Source organism: Sesamum indicum, linkage group LG3 (assembly GCF_026168435.1).
Source record: "Sesamum indicum cultivar Baizhima isolate 11 linkage group LG3, ASM2616843v1, whole genome shotgun sequence".
Classification (NCBI taxonomy): domain Eukaryota; kingdom Viridiplantae; phylum Streptophyta; class Magnoliopsida; order Lamiales; family Pedaliaceae; genus Sesamum; species Sesamum indicum.
The window spans coordinates 2,743,860-2,767,021 of NC_142659.1; the positions used below are offsets into that span (position 1 = coordinate 2,743,860).

Sequence of the window (23,162 nt, forward strand, 5' to 3'; positions counted from 1 at the left end):
AAATAACCAGGCGATCTCGTCAATTGTACTGCCCAGCTTCAGTCGTCGGAAATTAGAGATATATCATCAGCCCCGAAAGAGATGGAGAGAAAAGTGTAATCTAATGTCATTCGTGTTAAGTAGGCCAAAAAGGCATTGTGGTGATGTATATAAAAATAGGTTGGCCCAAGCAATCCAAAAAGAAGAAGGAAACAAGACACCCGTAACATCTTAAGAGGCCCAAGAGGATCTAACAAGCATCCTTGGTGGGTGCTTCCCAAAAAACAGATAAGCGGGCGGCATTGGCAGGTGCCCCCTGAAAAGCAAACAGGCGGGTGCACTTGGCTGGTGCTTCCCAACAAACAGAATTGCAAAGGAAGTACGTCGATGGCATCCCCCCTCTCATTTGCCCCATGAAGAAATCTAAAGCCCAATACACTAAGATACACCAAGATCGGCCTAAGAAGGAGGCCTAGTACAAGGTCAGCTGGACCTCAAACCCACTTTCCAAGCCCAGCCCAGGAGAAGAGGCGTCCTCAAGAAGCTAGACTCCTTGTAGAAGGACTCTCTACAGAACAAGAGTCCTTGTATAGAGAGAGTCCTCTACAACCAAAGACATGCTGCTCAAGTTAAGGAGGAGATAAGATCGTGTCTTATTATCACCTTCTTTATCAGACATGCAGGTCACCCCAAAGTTCCTGCGAAGTGGGACTCCTCTATAAATACAGGCAGCATCCCCCCAACAGACAAACCTTCAAAAAGTTGGAAATTGTCTTGCTATCCTGCTGCAACTCCCAACTCGTGTTTTTGCCATATTTTACTCACAATTTTTTTTTTATTTCAATTTCTCATTTTAGCACCCCTCAACAGGGATACCTTCAAACCCCATGAGAGAGACACCTTCAATCCTCTAATAGGGACACAATCAGTCCACCAATCGGGACACTTTCAATCTCTCTATAGGGACTCCCTCCAAAATCTGAAAAGCTACATTCTCTTTGAATTGCACTTTTAGCACGATTTCTCTCACGAAATTTCTTACTTTATTACGATTTCTCATTACATTTTATTTTTTATAAATATTTTTCTCCTAAATCCGGTACTAACTTGGGTATGAGAGTAGTAACTCCTTTTTTACAGGTTATCCCTTTAAAATTGGCATTCGCTTTGGCCCAAGCTTTGAGCATAATCCATATTAATTGAACCCGTGCATTTTTTAAACGCATCAATTGTAACAGTTTCTATTCCTCAAAATTCCATTCAACCTAGTAAAACAACAAGCTTTACAACCATAATTAATCGTCATTGGTTGTAAACAATATATAAAAATATCCTTTTTTTACAGTAATGCATTTAATCACCTTTTTATCTTTTAACAACATATCCGACCCAATCAGCTGTAGGAATTGTGGCCATAGTGTGTTTTCATCAAACGGGGTGGAATTAATTTCTTACAAATTTGAGCTCTTTACAATCTTAAAGGCAATAAATCACCCAAAACTGACATAAACCTAATCCTACAGCATAAGTATATATAAGACGACGGAGAAATCATTTAAGAATCTCTTCTTTCTTGCCAGCTTCCTCCAACTCTCTCAGCCCCCCAACCTTTTGCTCAATCTCTTCAATCAGCTCCTCCCTCAACAGTTCTGCCCTTGCTGATTCTTCTATGTCTTCTTGCTGTAATAACACACCATCAAAATCCAAGGTTTTAGGTTTTCCATCTTCTCAATGTTCTAAACAGAACAAGGTAATTATATTTATATGAATAATAATATTACTACTTCATGAACTAAACATGGATCAGTCGATCTTTACATTGACATCCCCTGAAATTAGATCATTTGTATAATTATAAATCAACTCCTTGAGGTTGTAGTAATAATTACAAGTACCACTTCTTACTCAATGGCGAAAGCTACGGAAACACTCTTTGACCTACATTACCCTAACAACCCATTAGGGGGTGTATTTGTAATTTTACAAAGAGCAGAGGGTACCTACGACAACCGTAAGTGAAGGTACATCTTAACCACATTAATTTAGGCTCTATCTCTTTGAATTATTATTTGAATTGAAGCATGTCCGAACTGACTTAAGCATCAGATGATTTTTGTTGGGAATCTCCTAACGAGCTTAATGTGTGCTCTGTTATCAAACTCCTCACCTTAGCATGGGATGTGCATAGTCCAGTGGGACCCCAAGACCTCAGGTCGAACCAAAATGTGGCATAGATGTTGCAGTGTACAGTCTATTCCAATATTACTTGTGTGGGAAAAATATTTTTTTAATCCGTTAAGTATGCCCAATTTTAGTTTTTGTCCTATAAGTATGTCCATTTTTTATTAACTCCAGTAACTTGAAAAATTGATTAGTTTTAGTCCTCTGGTCGATTGAATTTATAATTTGCGCCAGAAAAGTGACATGGCATGACACCTAGATGCGTTTTTGTTGATTTATAATCCTATGTGGCTAAAATTATGATATGAAAGACAAGTTGGCCATCTTTTGTGCAAGTTTGGAGAAGAAAAGTCACCTTTCTTTCCTCCAAAAGATGGTCAACTTGTCTTCCACATCATAATTTTAGCCACATAGGATTATAAATCAACAAAAACGCATTTAAGTGTCATGCCATGTCACTTTTCCGGCGCAAATTACAAATCCAATCGATCGGAGGACTAAAGCTAATCAATTTTGCAAGTTACTAGAGTTAATAAAAAATGGGCATACTTATAGGACTAAAACTAAAATTAGGCATACTTAACAGACTAAAATAATATTTTTCCCTACTTGTGTTGATAGGTAATTTTCTATTTTAATTTACATGAAATTATTCTAGTAAAAATATATTTTAAACAACTATAAAAGTAGGAGAATTTTCAAAGCGCACTAACTCGCAACTTACGATCACATCTTTTTTAAATCATATTTCTTGACAAGTTTATGTCAAAAACGACTCCTAATATCTCAATTATGATCAAATTACATAAATCATCTCTAGATTTTGAATAATTACACTGACATGCCGGACCAGTTATATATAAGGGAGTATCGGTGCAATGGAAACATCAATGATAAGAGGCCTAAGTAGAATTATTTAAATGATTGGGGTGTGTTTTATAATTTGACCATAGTCAAGGGATGCAAACTTAATTTAGCCGTTATTTGTTAGCTTGGTATATAAATATAACCTTCTTGTCTTTTTTTATTTTTCTGAGTTTGCGATGCTCCTTCTTTCATGTATAGTCTGCATCACTTTTGTCATAAGTTGCTTTGTAATAATGTCAATTAATTACATAAAATCATGAGACCTAACTCTCAACTCCAATGACACTCCAACCCGACAGAACTCAAGCAATTTCAACAACTTTCGATACGTTTATCATGAAAGACCCCACAAATAACAAAAGTAGGAGGAAAAACTTTAATTCAAATTGAATTAACATAAGTTTTAAATTAATTATAGGACAAATATATTATATTTCGCAATCGCGGGCGATAATTTAAAAAAGTAAATAAATAAATAGCACATTTGGTCAAATTTCTAACGAAAAATGTCAATTTCGATAGAATAAAGGGGACTGTCACGTTTCAAGCATGTGTCTTTATCCGATAATATTGGCATTGTTCGGCATAAATTGTACCAAATGTGATGATTTTTTGAATTATTGTCCTCATGAATTGCAAAATAAAAATCAAAATGAATCAGAAGCACCACCACTACAGAAGAAAAAAAAAAAAGAGTTTTGCTGTACTATAAATGATCACTAATTAAAAATCGTGGTAGGTCAATACGATTAACGACAGTTAAATAAAATCAAAACAAAAACTTACATTTTTACCATAATTAATCAGTATTCACCATGATTTTTAGTCATAGTCAAAATATTTACTATGGTTTGGCTACACTTACAGAAACAACTGCCAATGGCCATTGCGAAGCCACAGTTGATTTGTATTTGCTACAGTTTTCTTCTTTTGGCTATAGTGATTAATCTTAGCGAAAAATTATATTTTTTTTAGTGCACTCTTACCATAATTATAGCATGAAAACTGTACTATTAATTCGACCCAACCAAATTTGATTCAAATTGCAAGAGCCTACAAAAATGTCTTGATAGGTACCTTTTCGTAGACCCAATGTCCAGTGCCATCTCCTCCATCCTTTCTATATGCTTCTGAATCATAGTATGGATCCTAAACCATAAACAACATAAATTCAATGAAGAAATAACGTTACAAACCCCACATAAAAATTAGAAAATCATAAGTCCTACCTTTGTGGAACCAAAGAAACAACATCCCCAGCAGGTGAACATGATGTAAAATGTGTCTACCAAGGAAAATAGCATTCTTACAACATCAGAAATCTGAGAACCAACATCATTAATATGGGAAAATCGCAATTTTGGTCCATATCTTAGGGTTTATTTCAATTTAGTCCCATTTATTACGATTTTCTCACATTACATCCTATATGTTGAATTTTTTTTTAAATTTTAGTCCTCGCATGCATTTTTCATCCAATAATTAACGGAGTTGTTATTTTCGTACTTTTCCCAATTATAACAGAAAATGCACGCGACAACTAACATTGACAAAACTTTCAACTGATTATGGGATAGAATATAAGAAAATAATAACAAATGTGACTAAATTGAAAATGACCTTAACATATTGGATCAAGAATGCGATTTTCCATCATTAATATTTACTGATTAATCATAATTAATTAATCCAGGAAAATTAATCATGAATTAAAGACTCACAAACATTCTTCATGGCCTGATCACTGAGGTGCCAAATTGATTTGTGCGTGATGAGGTCTCTTTGTCCTTCCATGTGTTCCACCATCACTGCCATCAATGGCCAGTCAGGTAATGCCTTCACCTTCACAACTCTTGATGCCCGTCTGCTTTTCCCATCCTCAATCTATCAGAAACATTAAAAGAAAATTAGCAGAAAAATAGGTAACAATTTTAGTAATAAATTTGAACTGAAGTTTTTGTAATAATAATAATTAAAAAAACAAAAGAAGTTTATAGGGTAGCAACGATACGATTATTTACCTGATGCCGGCCTACGCTAACTCTCGAAGCACTCGAGCATTGCCTGAGCTAAATCAAGAACGAATAGGCGGAGATTTTATTACCGGATTTGAAGAATTTAAGAGAAATAAAATAATAGGACTACATATATACATATGTAATAATTGTGTGCTTACTGATTTTGAGAATGAAGAGAAGAGTGGATTTGGTGTTTGAATGGAGGGTTTGAGAAGTGTGAAGGTAGTGATGGTCTCAGCCATGTTAAGGGTTTGAGTGATGCATGTGGTGTTGTTGTTCTTGCATTTTTGTTTTTTGTTAAGATGGAAATGGATAAGGGAATCATTTGTATCCACCCTTGTCTTGTAAGATGCAAAGATTGCTGGATATGGGTGGGGAGGGGGGGGGGGGGGGGGAATTGACGGTTTTGCCCTTGGAGGTGATTTATCCTTTTGTCTCCATTGTGAGGTTGCAGTTAGCTAGGAGGGAGTATTTTCATGTATTTTTGAATTTTGGGTATCTTCATGTTAAGTTTATGACTATCCTGATTCATTCATATTTGATCTGGACTTTGACTCGGACCCGTGCCAGTTAGTGTATATTTTTACTCTAAGAAAATTTATTATTGATTATGAATTAAAATAGTAATAATAATTGTTATTAATCATGATTAAAAATAAAATTGATTCAAAAATTTAGATTATCCATCTTGAAAATTATTTTTAGTCAGGACAAATATTTCAGTCGCACTCGCAAAACTTACGGTCTATAACCCATTGTGTGTATAGCACTCCCTACAACACTGTGCTTAAACACTGCTGATTATTATTCTGCTTTGGATTTTGAGAGTTTTGGACTTAATTTATTGGATAAATTATAACAATTTTTCCTAAGATTTTGCATAATTATGAATACCTTTTTATTTTTTGAAAAATTTATAAATATCCTCCTGATAATTGATGAAATTATGTAATCCTTGAATGGCGGTTTGAAATTGGCACCTATACCCTTGCTGTATTTTTTTTTCTTTAAAAAAATATTTTTTTTTAAAAAAGATTGGCTGGAGTAGATGAAAAAATTTGAAAAATTATAAATACACTTAGTCAATAAAAAATAAAAAAAATTAAATAATAAATAAAATTATAATTTTTAGTCAATAAGAGCATTTTGGGCAGTTCACCACAATAAATGGGTGGAAACCTAACAGAGACTAACGGAGTGGGCTAATTGTTATAAGACGATTGTTAAAATTAGGGGTATATTCGTAACTTTTCAAACGACGAGGGGTATTCATAATTATGCCAAAACTCAGAAAATGTTGTTGTAATTTACTCTAATTTATTATGTTGATTTGTTGCTGCTGCTGTTTAGATGAAGAACAAGAACAAGAACACGCATACTCCTACTGCTGCAATTGAAGATTGGGATCCTGGTTGTGCTACAGACAGTCACAGGCAAAGAAGACGCGTGTTTCTTGTGAATACGTTTTATTGACTGGTTTGCAACTTTATAAGTTAAGCATATGTGGCGCTATCGTGTACACCATGTGGAGCTGACGTGGCTTAGTTGGTTAATCGATTAAATTTTCTGTTTTTTTTCTGTTCATCGTTCCATTAGTGTATTTAGCAGAGTTTTCTTCAGCTTTCTGGGTTTGTCTTGTATCTGTACAGTTCTCAATTGCATCAATACACTCTTCACGTCTTCTCCATGGAATTCTCAGCTCAATTTGTTCAAGTTACTCATTCTAACATGGTATCAGAGCCTTCATACTGAAGGTTTCTGTTTTTGTTCTACATTTCAAACACCTAGCATTCAACATGGCGAATGCTGAATATGAAAACGTAGATATGGCACGAACTACTCCTGATCTGGAGTCTATGCAGTTGCAGGCCTCTGATCACCCTGGGATGGTGATGGTGTCAGCAATGCTTACTGGAAGCAACTATTTTGCCTAGAGCAGGGCGGTGTGACGAGCTCTAACTGCAAAAATGAAACTGGATTTCATCGACGGCACTGCGATTAGAACCCCAATGAACATTGATGACTTTAAAAGGTGGAATCGTATTGATTCCATGGTAACCACCTGAATTTTAAACTGTATGTCGAAGGAATTAGCCGAATCATTCATGTACGTTAGTTCCTCTCGCGAACTTTGGTTGGAGTTGGAAACAAGGTTTGGGGAGAGTAACAGCCCCATGATTTACCAGTTGCAGTGAGAAATTGGACAGGTGACGCAAGGAAATATGTCGATCACTGAATACTACACAAAACTCAAACACCTATGGGATGAACTTACTTGTTTTGCTCCTACTCCGAAATGCATATGTACAGGATGTAGCTGTGGCATTAATAAGGCCATGGCAGAAATGACTGCATCCAACCAGCTGATACAATTTTTGGTTGGACTGAACATTATTTACGATCAAGCACGGAGTTAGATTCTGCTATTAGAACCTTTACCATCGGTCACGAAGGCATACTCTATGCTCATTCGTATGGAGAAACAGTTGCAAATGAACATGAGCGGCTTGGAAATGAATAGTGGCGCCGCATTTCAAGTCAAAACACAGAATTTTAAGAAGAAATCCTTGGTAGATAAGAAACACATTTTCTGTGAACATTGTCAAAGATTAGGCCACTCCAAGGATACTTGCTTCAAACTCCATGGAGTGCCTGATTGGTACAAGGAGATGTTGGATCAAAAAAAGAAAACAGGGGGTAGGGGGCGCGATTTTATTGTTGCAGCAGCCAGTGAGCAAGGTTCTGTGAAGTCAGAAGGGATTTCTAATATCACTGATATTATTCGAACAGAAATGAAAAGAATGATACATGATAAGATGCCTCTTGATCCCTTGAAAGTAAATTTTGCTCAATTGGATAATTTTGCAGGTACTAGTATGAACTCTACTTGTATTGTTTCTGGTTCTTGGATTATTGATAGTGGGGCGACAAGTCACATTTGTGGAGATATTCATTTATTTCAATCCTTCACTACACCTACACATCCTCTCACCATACACTTACCAAATGGACAGACACAAGCAGTTTCACATATAGGATCAGTTGCACTTTCACCTGAAATTACTCTATCTCATGTTTTTCATATTCCAGCCTTCTCTGTTAATCTACTGTCCTTTCGACAATTGTGTCAAGCTATGCCTATTGAATTTCTTTTTCTGAAATCTCATTGCATCCTGCAGGACCTGAGGAGTAAAAGGATCATGGCCACAGGAGAACTCATAGAGAATTTATATGTTCTATCCTCTGTATCAAGAAGCAACTTTTCTGTCCCAATTAGTATTGATTGTAATGCTGATTCATATGCTGCTGTTGCTTTGAATAATGGTGATATTTGGCACAAAAGGCTTGGACATTTGCCTAAAGGATCCATGAAACACATTACTTCTTTGCCTCAATTAGATTTTACAGACACATCCTGCGAAATTTGTCCATTAGCTAAAATGCATCAACTCCCCTTTACAAAGTTCCATTCATTCATCGTTGATATTCGCTCTTGTTCACGCAGACATCCCCACCTTACAAAGAGCCCACTAATTCTGGTTGTCATTATTTCTTAACAATCGTAGACGATTTTAGTAGGTCTACATGGATTTTCTTCATGAGATACAAGAGTCAATGTCTAGAAATGTTTCAGAATGTCTATAAACTTGTTTTCACCCAATTCAACAAACGTATCCAATCACTTCGAACCGATAATGGGTCCGAATTTTTGAGTTCACAATTCCAATCCTTCCTTCGTGACTCCGGCATTGTTCATCAACGTAGTTGTGCTTATACTCCACAGCAAAACGGAGTTGTAGAACGAAAATGTAGGTTTCTTCTTGACATCACTAGGTCTATCATGTTTCAATCGTCTTTTCCTCGACATTTTTGGGGCGATGCCATCCTCTCAGCCACTTATCTAATCAATAGGTTTCCCACAGCTGTCCTAGGATGGAAATCCCCATATGAAATACTATATAATGAGCCTCCTTCCTACACTCATCTTAAGACCATAGGCTGCCTCTGTTTTGCGATCAAGTCCAATCCTAATCAATCTAAATTTGATAAAAGAGCTTCTAAATGTGTTCTACTTGGGTATCCTCCTGGTCAGAAGGCCTATAGGCTTCTTGATCTTGACTCCAACACGATTTTTGTTTCCAGAAATATTACGTTCCATGAGGATGTTTTTCCTTTTGCTCAGTCCCCTTCAACTGTTCCTGCTGTTCCTTTAGCTGCAATTCCCTTAGATGCTGACACAGACACTGTTGTTCCTTCTCCTCATTTACCTCCTACTACTTCTGCTTCCTCACCAACTTCTGACATTGCATCTCCTTCCTTTGTTCCTGTTCGAAGATCACAAAGAACTCACACTAAGCCTGCCTGGCTTTCTGATTTTGTTTATCACTTGAGCACTGATTCCTTACCCCCTACCATCATCGATTTTAGCTCCACATATTTGGAATTTGTTGCCTCCCTATCTGTTTTGCAGGAACCACGCAATTACAAGGAGGCTTCTGCTAGTCCTTAGTGGATGGATCCGATGAACAAAGAATTGCAGGCTTTGGAGACCAATAACACATGGGAGGTTGTCCCTTTACCGTATGGAAAACGCCCTATTGAATGTCGATGGGTATACAAGATTAAGCTAAGGGATGATGGTTCCATTGAACGTTATAAGGCCAGGTTGGTGGCCAAAGAGTACACTCAAGTTGAAGGAGTGGATTATGTTGATCGCTTCTCTCCCGTTGCCAAAGCTGTTACCGTACGCTTGTTCATCGCCATTGCTATAGCATTCCAGTGGCCGCTACATCAAATTGACATTAATAACGCATTTCTCCATGGACACCTTGATGAGGAGATTTATATGGATGCTCCTGAGGGGTACTCCGTCACGCCTGGCCATGTTTGTCTTCTTCGGCGTTCTTTGTATAGTCTAAAACAGGCCTCGCGCCAATGGAATTTGGAGTTTTCTCGTAGTCTGATTGCATATGGTTTCAAGCAGTCTGAACATGATCATTGCTTGTTCCTTAAGCCGTTGGTTTCTGGTTTCACAGGCCTCTTGGTTTATGTCGATGATATGCTTATCATGGCACCCACTGATGATTTGATTTCGCAGGTAAAGCTCCATCTTGATGCATTATTTACAATCAAGGACTTGGGGTGTGCTCGTTACTTCCTTGGATTACAGATAGCTCGTTCGGTGGATGGAACTTCTCTTACTCAGTCTAAGTACATTTCTGATATTATCTCTGATTGTGGTCTTCTCCAAGCTAGGCCTGCAGCTACACCCTTGTAGCCGGGACTAAAAATGCATGCCAGTGATGATGATCTCCTTGATGATCCAGAGCCTTTCCGTCGTTTGGTGGGTCGCCTTCTTTATCTCAGCTTCACTCGTCCTGACATCTCTCACGGAGTTCAGCAATTAAGCCAATTCCTCCAACGTCCTTGCCGTTCCCATTGGGCTGCTGCCACTCATTTAGTTCGATATTTGAAAGGTTCTTCTACTAAAGGTCTTTTTTTTCCTATGTTGAATTCTCTTCAACTTAAGGCGTTTTGTGATGCGGATTGGGCTGCTTGCCCCGACACTCAGCGTTCTCTATCTGGCTTCTGCATTTTTCTTGGTCCAGCTTTTATTTCTTGGAAAACCAAGAAGCAATGCACTGTCTCTCGTTCTTCGGCCGAGGCGGAGTATCGCAGCATGGCTGCTGCAACTTGTGAGTTGAAGTGGATCTCTTTTTTGCTTCGAGATTTTGGCATTGCCTTGGATGGTCCCATTCCTTTTCATTGCGACAATCAGGCCGCTCTACATATTATGGCTAATCCCGTGTTTCACGAGCGTACCAAACATTTGGATATCGATTGCCATATCGTTCGCAATTGTTACAAGGAAGGCTTTCTTGAACCTGTTTTTGTCCGCAGTAATGTGCAACTAGCAGATTTATTCACTAAATCTTTGTCTTCCTCTCAATTCTCTAGCTTGGTATGCAAGTTGGGCTTGTCTTTGGGTTGTCCAAGTCCAACTTGTGGAGGGGGGGGGTGTTGAGATGAAGAACAAGAACAAGAACACGCATACTCCTGCTGCTGCAATTGAAGATTGGGATCCTAGTTGAGCTACAGACAGTCACAGGCAAAGAAGACGCGTGTTTCTTGTGAATATGTTTTATTGACTGGTTTGCAACTTTATAAGTTAAGCATATGTGGCGCTATCGTGTACACCATGTGGAGCTAACGTGGCTTAGTTGGTTAATCGGTTAAATTTTCTGTTTTTTTCTGTTCATCGTTCCATTAGTGTATTTAGCAGAGTTTTCTTCAACTTTCTGGGTTTGTCTTGTATATGTACAATTCTCAATTGCATCAATACACTCTTCACGTTTTCTCCATGGAATTCTCAACTCAATTTGTTCAGATTACTCATTCTAACAGCTGCTGAGGGCCTCTTTACTTGGAGCTCAATCCTAACGAGTTTAAACACTATGAACTTTCTTAACTGATCATTTTCTAATTACATCGTATTTAAACACATCATGCTCTTACTAGACAATAAAAATAATATAATAATTTTTTACTTTATTTTAGAACGACCCATCTCCAAGTTTATAAAGCCCGACTTTGATATGGATATGATTCGAACCCAATTCAATTACCAATGTATTGGGGCTATTAATTGATAATTTGTCCCAATTATTTTTCCTGAAAGTCTAAAATATGTACACACATATAAATTTATAAAATAATAATTTATTTTCATATTTATAAAGTTATGATATTATCTCTTTAAAAAATATATATATTTTTTAATATTCTAAAAATTATAAATTCGATCTAGTGGGTTTAATGGGTCCTATCAATTTGGTCCTGAGTGTCTGAGGACTTGGGTCTGGGAAATTTACCTAAATACAAAATTCTCATTGTGATAAACAAAAAGATAAAGTAAGACTCTTTTATCACCTAAATAAAGCAAATCCAAAGTCATTCACAAGACATTTCCTTCAAAGTTGCATTTTTCGTCCCACGGTTTAGGCAATATACACTTTTAGTCCTATTATTTTATGGAATTCTCCAAATTAATCATATAATTTTAAAAGATTCTCACTTTCAATTATTTTATCAATTTTCATTCGAAAATTAATGGAGAAAAACCACACGCAAGTTACGTCGCCGCTTCTCTCCCATAAACAATGAAATTGAAAATATACTGAAGTTAAGCTAGGAAACGAAAATGCAATTTCCCCTTTCAATCCATCACTCAATGTTACTTTTAGGTCTTAGCATACAAACCAAGAAGGCACATTGCTCTTCATAAGACTAAAGCACAAAGAAAGTGATAGAAACACAAATAGTCATAAAAGTTTCACACAAAGCATAGAACAAAGCATGCAGGATTAGAATAAAGGAGCCCTATGAGGCACTCCTTTCCTGCTGCGCTTGCGACCTCTCTGATTCTCCGCCTGCTCACCGCGCTCCCTCCTTTCCGATGTCCCCACTTCCGGTTCCGGACGTCGAATCAAACTCCTCTTTCCTGAAATCGCTTGAACCTAGAAGAAAGTATGTGTATATATTTTTGGGAAGTTAATTGAGAATTATGACAAATTAACAGTATATCTAATGGAAATTATAGCTATTTCACCTTAAATTTGACATAATCATTAAGGAAAAAATACAAGCAATTCCACTTTGATATTGCGAACGAGCAAATTACCCTCCTATGAAAAAAAAGAAATAGCAATTTACCTCCCGGTGTTTTCTAAAATACGACCATTTTTGCCTCCCTATGTTTTTTAAAATGAAGCAATTTATACCTCATTAGACAGGGAGGTAAAATTGTTAAAAAACATAGAGGGGTAAATTGCTATTTTTTTTTTCATAGGGGATAGTTTGTTCATTTGCAACATCGCAAGGGTGTAAATTGCTAATCACACTAGTTATTAGTACCCCTCGTTTGTGAAATTACAAATACCTCTCAAATAAAAAATAATTATGTACCTCCTAGACGTTTAAGTGAAAAAAAAGAACCGTAAAAGATCTTAGGGTGAGTAAAGTAAATAATCCATAGAGCGTATTAGTCCATAAAAATATTTTAGAAAATTCTAAAAAGTATATAAAACTACATGTTTTGTAATCCAAAAAGGGTTTTTTTATCAGTTCAGCACAAAAATTGGAGGGTAGTTAATGGAGGCTAGTAGAATGAGTTCATTGTTGACGGATAAAAATGTGGGAGATATTAATTTATAATTTCTCAAATAATGAATAAATATTTGCAATTATGCTAAATTTCAGGAAAGGAAAGGTGGTTGTAATTTACCCTATCTATTATGCAAAACTTCATTTAATTATATGCTAAATAATGATGTAGCATTTTCATACACGGTAAAATTATATTTTTGGTCCTATAATATTAGGTCATTAGTACTTTTGATCCTGTAACTTACTCCATTTACACATTTACTCCTTTTTTCTATTGATTTAATCATGAACATTATGCATTTGATCCATTTCTGATAAATTTAGTCCTGTATTGACAATTTCTGTTCTAATGACTCATAATTACAGGAAGAAGAAATGAGATCTATTATAGTGTGAGGGAGATCCAAATTATCAACACAGGACTAAATTTGTCAAAAAGAGACCAAATGTGATATGTTCAGGAGTAAATTCATCTAAAAAAAAGACTAAATGTGTAAATAAACTAAGTTACACGACCAAAAGTGCTGACAACCTAAAGTTAAAGGACCAAAAATGTAAATTTTGCCTTCTTACAATACTAACCATTAAAATTCTACTTATAGTAATTAATATCTTTAGATTAATATATAACATAAGAAAAAAAAGTTAATGAAATTACCTTGCATGCAATGGAACAAAAGCGAAAGCGGTCAGGATCGGTTAGCTTTCTTTTACAAACATTGCAAGCTCCATCCCCTTCAATCAGTGAACCGGAGCCATTGTGTGGCAGAGGAGTCAAAGATACAACCCACTTCTTATTACATTTATAAGGCTGCAATTAAATCACAACTCATAGTAAAATTTTATAATAGATTTATCCATCACACAAAATATAATATGAAAAAATATAAGCAATCCTCTTTTGATATTAAAAACGAGTAATTTTATCCTTTAGTGAAAAAAAAAATTAGCAACTTACCTGCCCGTGTTTTTAAAAATGCAGCAATTTGCACCTTTGTGTTTTTCAAAATGATGCAATTTACATCCTTAGACACAGAGGTAAATTGCTTTATTTTAAAAAGCACGGGAGTTTAAATTGCTGTTATTTTTTATACGGGATAATTTGCTCATTTGCAATGTTAATACATGTATAGTAAGAGTTGTTGCATATGTAGGTTGGGGGGGAGGGGGAGGGATTGCATTTTTTGTTCCATTAGTTTTAGAACTCTAATTAATGAATTTATAAATTAAAAAAAATATATTTCACTTTTAGTCCTTTCATCAGATCATTATTTTAATAAAAAAAAAAATTATGTCTAAGCCCGACGCCATTATCCGAACTAATATTCCAAGGATCTGGTAAAAGGGCTAAAAGTGAGATTTTTTATAATTTATGGGAACATTAACGAGATCGTGTAACTAATGAGACAAAAATGATGAGCATGTGACTATATGCGGCAAAAGAGTTAATGATCACACACTTAGCAAGTGCCTTTTTTCATCAAATTAGTAACAAAATCTGATGGAAGGATTAAAAGTGAGTTTTTTTTTTTTGGTAATTTATAGGATTATTAATGAGAATTCTGTAACTAATGAGACGAAAAATACACTGACCCTAAAATATGAGACAAAGAATACTATTTCCCAACTCTTATAGACTAATTATGTAGTGAAGTAAAAATAAAAAGAATAAAGGTGAAATATTGAAAATATTCTACGACAAAAAAAAAATAAAAAGATACACATTCTAAGTAGATTGAAACAAAATTATATATAATCATTATAAAAGAAACTATGTCTTATTTCTAATAAAATTTGAACACAAGAAAAACATACGCCAAGACGAGAAAAAATATTGAATATTATTTATGTAAAGATCTATTACCATTGCAAATAATATTATGGAGGGAGAGCCAAACTCAATAATATTATTCTTGAAAGATATAATCACATAATACAAACCATTTAAATTTAAAATACTAAAAGCCATTATGGCACAATAGGAATATACATTTCTAGTTGCAATGAGATTTATAAGAATATTTATGATGCAATTGTAAAAAATATTCGTATATGTTACTAGGCGGAGAACTTAAGTACCTGAATTTTTGCGCAATCAATATGATTCTCCATCTCGCTAAGAGGAACAACGTCTTGGTAGACATGCCTATAAATTGTGAGTATCTTGTGGTCATTGTGATGACTGGTGGCGACACAGTACCTACAAGTTGATGCGTTGCAAGTGATGCAGTACCGGTTGAGGTCATTCTTTTGCAAATTATGGATCGAACATTTGTCGAAAAATTTATTTTTTAGAAAGCAATCCACCCATCCTGGAAAGCTGCCTGCACGTCGGCTTACTCTATTAACCTATAAAGAAAATGAAATAATACATCACAATCACATGATATCAATAGTTAAAAACAGAAACACAAAAGCATATGTGGATGCATTGGGTTGACATTCTAAAAAATATCATATACAACGAGTATCTAAGGTTTCGAGAAAAGCAACACAAGTTGTTTATTTGAATTTCTGCCTGAGCAAGTACATGTTTGCCTATTCTCCAAGAAGATAAAAGCTCGAGAACTTAAAATCTAAAACTAGTGTAGAGTGATGTGTAAATTATAGATAAAATTATTTTTTTTTTCCTCCTTTAACTTTACTCCCTGTTAGTTTTAGTCTTATAAGTATGTCTTTTGTTTATTTAGTCCTGTAAGTTGCAAAAATGATGACAAATAATTCGAATTAGGATTTTTCACATGATTTTCTAGCGAGATTTTGAAACATCAACCGAAAATTGCCACATGGCTGGCAATTGGTTGAATTTCTGATAATTTAGACACGTGTACAGCCACATGTAATGACACATGGCCATTAATGCTAACTGGTCATTGTTTAAATACCAAAATTCCAAAACAAATACATAAAAGTTAAAATTTCTATAATTTAATTTAAATTTATAATATAAAAACAAATATATTTTAATAGTTAATATTATTTACTATAAATAATATTAACTATATTTATAAATTAAAAATAAATAATTTTTCTTTAACTTTTTAAATTTTATTAAACTTTCTTTTAAAAACTTAAATTTTACTTATTTTTTAATTACTTTTAATTAATTTAATTAATATTTGTTTTTAATTTAATTTAATTATAAATTATTTATATAATATAATTTAGAATTCGTTAATTTTTATCCATTTTAAAACATGTCAACATATCTTTCAATTCATATCCAAAGCCACATAGAATGAAAACCCTCCAAAAATTATCCAACTCAACTGCCATGCCATCTTTCCGGCCAAAAATTAAAATTTCAATGACCGGAGAACTATTTGTCATTATTTTCACGACTTACAGGACTATATTAACAAAAGGCATACTTATAGAACTACAACTAATATAAAATAAAATTAAAGGACAAAAAAAATATTTTTTCCGTAAATTATATATAAGATAGAGGTCTAAAAATCCTCTTATCTAATTTTTGAACCAAATATACATATAAAGAAAGTAGTTAAGTACTAGGGAGAATCATATTTATTGTAATAATGTATATATACATGTATATTGTTCAGTTGTTCATGAGTTTATTTATTAAATATTGATGTATTCATGTAATTATTGATTCTGAAAAAAGAAAAAAGAAAATCTTGTCGTTTTACTTGAATTCTTTGTGCAACTAAATCAAACTAAAATTAATATTTATGTAAAAAAATTCTACATTGAACAAGTGAAAAAAGTAAATGATTGAATGCATGATGCAAATGCATATTAACAAGCTATCTCATAACATATGGTGAATTACAAATATCCTCCGGAAGGTTAGATATAATTACGAATTTACTCTTTCGTTGTTTGAAAAATTATCAATATTCGCTTGATTTTAATAGCAATTCCGTTAGTTTTCTTTATGTTTTTATCCATTTTTTGTGGTGAACTGACCAAAATGTCATTGTAGACTAAAAACTATAATTTTATTTATTTGTTAAATTTTTTTATGGACTAAGTGGATAATTTTTTTTAATTTTTCAAAATTTTCCATCCACTCCGTCCAATATTTTTTTTATATTTAAAAAAAAAAACACTACAATAAGAGCAAAGTTGACGATTCCATACATCCATCCAATGATTATATAATTTCATCAAATATTAGGATGGCATTTGTTATTTCTTAACTAACAAAATGATATTTGTAATTATACCAAATAACGACAACAATGTGTACTTATAACATATAAAAAAAACATTAATTCTTGCAGCGTACCAAGAATACACAGTACTATTTACGAACGTTTGAGAATCTATCGACATACAATTTGTAATAAAATTTGAAATCCACCAAATTTGCTAAACAATCATGGTAAGAATTAAGTTCACAAAATTAAAAAAATAAAAAAAAAAACAGTGTGAATTATCACCAATATAAAAAGTATACAATTTGCGATTTGTGCCAAAACTAATGATAGAAAGTACATGATTTCTACTTTTATTAAAAGTTTTAGACTAGAACATGATGGATTATTCCTTAAATAATAAAATTTGCACAAATCTAAGATAAAATCTACTTGCAACAGTGATGATGTGAATATGAATTCGCTATTAAGTATTTTCCTAAACGAAAATAAATAAATAAATAAAAGACGATAAATACATTATTTGGTCTCTTGAATTTTTGTTTAAAATCATGTTAGTCCCTCAAGTTCATTTCTTGATTTTAACATTCTTAAATTTTAGTTTTTGTCTCAATTTTGTCCATCTGACCATTTTTCGACAAAAATGTGGCCGGATTTTGACTTTTTGGTGGGTAAAATGGTAAATATTTAATCCTTGAAGTTTGTAAAATTATCAAATTAATCCTTTTGTCAAAAAAAAAAACTTTTTTTTATGCTAATAAGTTGTAATTATCTTATGTAAATAATGAGAATTTTGAAGTCTTGTCAACATAATAATAATAATAATAATAATAATAATAATAATAATAATAATAATAATAATAATAATATATTGCTTCACTTAAAACAAAAAGTCTTTTTTTTAGTAGTTAAAAAAAGAATCAAATTTATGAATAAATTTTATAAAACTTATCTAATATGAAAATATAATTAAAAAAATCTAAGACAGTAATTTTATATAATTTCAAAAGTCTAAAACAGTTAAACCTTAATAACATGTATAAAATATTTGAATTTTCGAATAAAAAGTTGGTAGATTATACTTTTTAACTAGATTTTTTGGTGGACTTCGTATACATAAAATTCATTTTAAAAGGTTTTCTAAATATATAGTCCCATTCTATAGAAATTTCTAAATATATAGTCCCATTTTATAGAAAAATATCTATAAAAATCTCATAAAATAAATTATATATATATATATATATTTGAAATCCATCATAGAATCTAATTAAAAGTAGATTCCATCAATTTTTTCTTCAAACCTGTAGCTGTTAATATTTAATAATATTGTTAAGATTTAATTTTTATTTAGACATATCTTTAAATCCTAAGATTAAAAAATTGACTTAGATTTTTTTTACTATATATTTAGATTAGATAAGTTTTATAAAATTTATTTATAATTTTAATTTTTTGTCATTTTTGAATTTTTTTTTAAATAAAAGACTTTTATTTTAAATTAAGCAACATGTTAATATTATGTTCACAAGAGTTCAAAATTTTCATTTTTCATACAAGACAATTAAATCATATTCACCATATAAAAATAAAAAAAAAATAGTTTCCTTTCTAAAAAATAACTAATTTGATAATTTTACAAATTTAAAGGACCAAAATGATAAAATCAAATTTATGGACCATTTTACCCTCCAAAAAAATCAAATTTCGGCCACATTATTGCCGAAAAATTATCAGATGGACCAAACTGAGACAAAAATCAAAGTTTAAAGATGCTAAAATCAAGAAATAAACTTGAAGGACTGAAATGATTTTGAAACAAAAACTTAACGGATTAAATACAGCATTTACCCAATAAAAAATAAGCACAACTATTTTCTATATCAAAGAGATCAAATTCAGAAATGATAAAAATATATATAAACACAACAAATTACAAGAAAACTCGTCATTTTTTTTTAATGACATCTTCATTTATCTATCTCTTTTATTTTTTCTAAATTTAAATTAACACAACCCTAAAATAAATCACTGAACACAAACACCTTCTACCACTTAAAAAGAAGAGATTTGTAGCCATTTTTAGCATATATTCCACAAAAGTATACATGGGATCGAGACATGGATACCTGTTGCATAGCTTCGTTTGAGGAGGTGCTCATCTTGTTATTTCAAGAATTGACAAAGAAAACCAAATTTTACATAAATTGTTATGTAAGAGAAATTGGAGTTGGAGATGAGGTAATTATTATATAGTTGCTTAATTTGTCTGTAAATGATGTAAATCAAAGTGACAATTAAGACAGAGGTCAGACAAAATTGTCTTATTTGTAAGAAAAAGAAAACTCACGAAATAATTACAGTGTCCACTTTTCAAAAGGTTATTCCCTAAATTTGAATAATCATATTAATAATATAGTCGAATTTAGGTCGATTTGTTTCCAATTTAAAATATTTTGAAAAAAATTGTGACGTTTTGCGTTTAAAATCTACATAAACCTTTATTATAATAACTTGGGTAAATTACAACCTCCCTGAGATTTGGCATAATTATAAATATTTCCTCGTTGTTTGAACAATTTATAAATACCCTTCTGTTATTTAATGAAATTATGTAATTCTTGGATAGAAGTCTAAAATTGTCAACTTTGTCTTACTGTAAAAATAAAATGTATCAAAACATCGGACGGGGCGGATGGAAAAATTTTAAAAATTATAAAAAAAATTATGCACTTAATCCATAAAAAAATTTTAAAAAATAAATAAAATTATAATTTTTAATCCACAAGGGTATTTTGATCAATTCACCACAAAACAGATAAAAACCTATTGGATTGGATTAATTGTCAGATGACCGTTAACATCATAGAGGTATTAATAGTTTTTTAAATAATAAAAAAATATTTATAAATATATTAAACTTAAAGAATGATCGTTGTAATTTACCCTAAAATGCTGGTTGAAAATATACATAATAGTCATGCGCCAAGTGTTGGTAATTAACAAACCTTTGTTGTTCGTATGCAATCATTGTTGTTACCATTCATCTGGTGAATCTTTCTATTTATTATATGTGGTTGGATTGTATTAATTATTTCATATTAATAAAGAAAAACTTCTATTTATGCACAAAGAATTCAAATTCTCACTTTGTTAAATAATAGGAAAAAATTGCAAGCAATCCCGTTGTGGTATCATAAATGAGCAAATTATCTTTTTATAGAAAAAATAGTAATATACTTTCCGATGCTTTTAAAAATACATCAATTTAGCACTCTGTATTTTTCAAAATGAAGTAATTTTGTTCCATATAAAGGAGATAAATTGCTTTATTTTAAAAAAATACAGAGAGTAATTATCATTATAATTTATTCATTTTATAATATCATAAAGAGGTAAGTCCCATTAAATCCTAATCTGAAAAGATGATAACAAAATTTAATGATAAACTTTTATGTGTCAGAAAAGCAATTTCAATTCAATAAAAGGGGATAAATGGATTGGAAAGAAAAATATTAAAAAAATTGAGTGATAATTCTTCATATTATTAGTAACATTTAACAAATTAATCACCTTTTTAACTTCGTACCATATTATAAAAAATGAGTAATAAAGATTATCAATGTGAATACAGTTACAATTTTCAAACTCAATTTTGTAACTTGAAATGATTTATTTAAAATTTTGATTACTCATTCACCCAAAATTATTACTAAGAAATCGAATAAACCTAATTAATTTATTCTTAACATAGATTGCACTAATTTTTAAAATAATTTTGTATATACTTATTATATGAAATTCACTTAATTTATTTATTAAAATTTGTTCTAAAAATCAATACTAAATAATTTTTTCCAACGAAAATCTAGTGCTAGCTAGATAAAGTTGGCGTTAGTAATAAATTTCAAATATTGATAGTAGATATGATTGATGATTATCATGCTCAAATTTTAAAATAACCAAAATTAAGTTTATAATTTATAGATTTATAGCACTATAAGAAAACAGGATATCACAGACCGAGAATTCTATCTCTGAAACTAAAATTTTCAGCATTGAAAATAAATAGCAATAGAAAATCTGTTGCCGCACTCTGTGGCTGGAAGTCCGATGGCTAAATATTGGAGATGAAAGTGTTCCGTCGCTAATTTGGAAACGAAAAATTTTCATCTCTTATTTTGTGGTTGACAACAATAAGTTTTTACAATAATCCGTCTCTATTTTCGTAGATAATCCGTCTGTGATTCCGTTGATAAAGAAAAATACTTTTTGTCTCTAATCCGTCTAACAAATTTTATTTGTTACTTCCATCTCTAGTCCCATCTGTAGATACTCACAAATTTCCGGTCTCTGATTCAGTCTCTAAACTCCAAAACTTTCCATCTCTAATATTTTTTTTTTTTTTTTTCTGGTTTGGCATATTTTTGAATATTTGTATTCAAATTAACATCCTGATCATTATGCCATGCAATTACACTCAATCAATATCAAAATCTGTATTTTCCAAACCAATAGCAACAAACAATTACAAAAAAGATACTCATATACAACTAACAATAATATAATCGATGGTATTTTACCATCCAAACCCAACTAAATAATATCAATGTATGAACTCTGCAGGCCAACAACGACCGACATTAAATCATTATACCATCCATATACAACCAAATTACATGAATGTATGAACTTCCAAACCAACGACCAACAATAGCACAAATAAGTCACAATACAATAAAAAACAACACAGACTAAGTCATAAACAACCAACAGCAGAAGAAACTAATGATTTTTCCTAGAGTGTTGTTGCTCCTGTTGTCCAGATCCACTAGTAAATTGATGGTTTGTGTATCCCACATCTTGAAGCAATTGCCGAACTAATTCTTCTAGGTCTGTCTCTCTTTTTCAAGCTTCTTCAAGAGCAGTCTAAGGCAATTTTCTATTTTTTTCTTCTCTTGAAAATTCTTCTTCCATCTGAACTAGCATTAGAACACATATCCTCTATTGCTTTTGTTAACTCATTAAACTTCTCCTCAAATGCTCTAAGAGTGGAATTGACTAAACTTACACTTCTAGATAACAAGTAATCCCCGAATCCATAAAAGCGTCCTCTAGAAGGACCTCCAGTTACATCATACGAAGTTGAGAGATCAAATTAATGAAGACTGGGAAGAAACATCAATACAACCCATTTACCAGGTATTCTTCTTATGCAAACACATTAGATATAAAGGAACATTTATGTCATAAAAATCTAATAAAATTTCTCAATGTATATACCAATATATTTAAATACCATTGACAAATGATACTTTCACTAATTCTTTTGGATTTGGTATATCTTGAAATAGAACACTCATTTGTTCTTATGCATAGAGCATTGTACTATAATATGATTTACTCTAAACCATGAAGTTGCAAGCAAAATTCAGGCTTTTAAAAGCTGTGCAAGGAGTAAAACCCAAGAGATCAAACTCAAATCAGTAAGCTACAGGGTTATCTCATGAAATTGTTCTGAACATTGAATTACCAAGAAATTTTGAGAATGACAAACAACAACCAAAGAAAAGAATGCGGAGAAACAGAAAAGAATCCATAAAACAACAGAATTTAATTATACATAAATCGCTGAAATATTTATAAAACTAATCAAATCCGAAGTGTTAATTGCCTAAAAATGACATGTTTTTGTATTGTTCAAAGCCCAATCTTGGGTCCATCTGGCTACCAGCCAGAACTTCGTTTAGAATCATGATTGTTCTTGGGATTAAAGGTAATTTTAGTCTCCTCACTTTAGGCAATTCTCATTTTAGTTCTGTAACTT

General features: G+C 32.3%; 3 protein-coding genes and 1 pseudogene across 3 annotated transcripts; 2 read left to right on the forward strand and 2 right to left on the reverse strand.

Moving 5' to 3' along the window:
- Nucleotides 1-1,377: 1,377 nt before the first annotated feature.
- PNSB4 (NDH dependent flow 6) lies at nucleotides 1,378-5,363 on the reverse strand. Its single transcript, XM_011073390.3, has 6 exons — nucleotides 5,204-5,363; nucleotides 5,049-5,096; nucleotides 4,749-4,911; nucleotides 4,257-4,312; nucleotides 4,105-4,176; nucleotides 1,378-1,659 (listed from the first exon to the last, which is right to left on the reverse strand). Exons 1-6 carry the CDS (start codon nucleotides 5,285-5,287, stop codon nucleotides 1,531-1,533), a joined length of 552 nt encoding a protein of 183 aa, XP_011071692.1. The 5' UTR covers nucleotides 5,288-5,363; the 3' UTR covers nucleotides 1,378-1,530.
- A 2,156-nt stretch (nucleotides 5,364-7,519) lies between these two features.
- LOC105157106 (uncharacterized) lies at nucleotides 7,520-9,555 on the forward strand. The gene is made up of 3 exons (XM_011073406.2): nucleotides 7,520-8,119; nucleotides 8,225-8,353; nucleotides 8,551-9,555. Exons 1-3 carry the CDS (start codon nucleotides 7,520-7,522, stop codon nucleotides 9,553-9,555), a joined length of 1,734 nt encoding a protein of 577 aa, XP_011071708.1.
- A 780-nt stretch (nucleotides 9,556-10,335) lies between these two features.
- Nucleotides 10,336-11,137, forward strand: LOC110011667 (secreted RxLR effector protein 161 pseudogene; annotated as a pseudogene).
- A 1,101-nt stretch (nucleotides 11,138-12,238) lies between these two features.
- Nucleotides 12,239-19,594, reverse strand: LOC105157093 (protein RGF1 INDUCIBLE TRANSCRIPTION FACTOR 1-like). Its single transcript, XM_011073389.3, has 4 exons — nucleotides 19,465-19,594; nucleotides 15,291-15,560; nucleotides 13,870-14,022; nucleotides 12,239-12,562 (listed from the first exon to the last, which is right to left on the reverse strand). The coding sequence occupies exons 1-4, from the start codon at nucleotides 19,495-19,497 to the stop codon at nucleotides 12,410-12,412; spliced, it is 609 nt and encodes a 202-aa protein (XP_011071691.1). The 5' UTR covers nucleotides 19,498-19,594; the 3' UTR covers nucleotides 12,239-12,409.
- Between the last annotated feature and the right edge of the window lie 3,568 nt (nucleotides 19,595-23,162).

Bases quoted from the DNA above. Each gene is read 5' to 3' on its own strand.
- PNSB4 (XM_011073390.3), bottom strand. From the start codon at position 5,287: ATGGCTGAGACCATCACTACCTTCACACTTCTCAAACCCTCCATTCAA. The intron at 5,097-5,203 runs GTAAGCACACAA...TTCTTGATTTAG, and splicing joins TCTCTTCATTCTCAAAATCA to CTCAGGCAATGCTCGAGTGC. The intron at 4,313-4,748 runs GTGAGTCTTTAA...TTTCCTTGGTAG, and splicing joins TCAGGCCATGAAGAATGTTT to ACACATTTTACATCATGTTC.
- LOC105157106 (XM_011073406.2), top strand. From the start codon at position 7,520: ATGGAGAAACAGTTGCAAATGAACATGAGCGGCTTGGAAATGAATAGT. The intron at 8,120-8,224 runs GTTTTTCATATT...TGCATCCTGCAG, and splicing joins CTGAAATTACTCTATCTCAT to GACCTGAGGAGTAAAAGGAT. The intron at 8,354-8,550 runs GTTGCTTTGAAT...TTGTTCACGCAG, and splicing joins ATGCTGATTCATATGCTGCT to ACATCCCCACCTTACAAAGA.
- LOC105157093 (XM_011073389.3), bottom strand. From the start codon at position 19,497: ATGAGCACCTCCTCAAACGAAGCTATGCAACAG. The intron at 14,023-15,290 runs GTACTTAAGTTC...ATTTAATTGCAG, and splicing joins TTGATTGCGCAAAAATTCAG to CCTTATAAATGTAATAAGAA. The intron at 12,563-13,869 runs GTAATTTCATTA...ACTTTCTTCTAG, and splicing joins TTTGTTCCATTGCATGCAAG to GTTCAAGCGATTTCAGGAAA.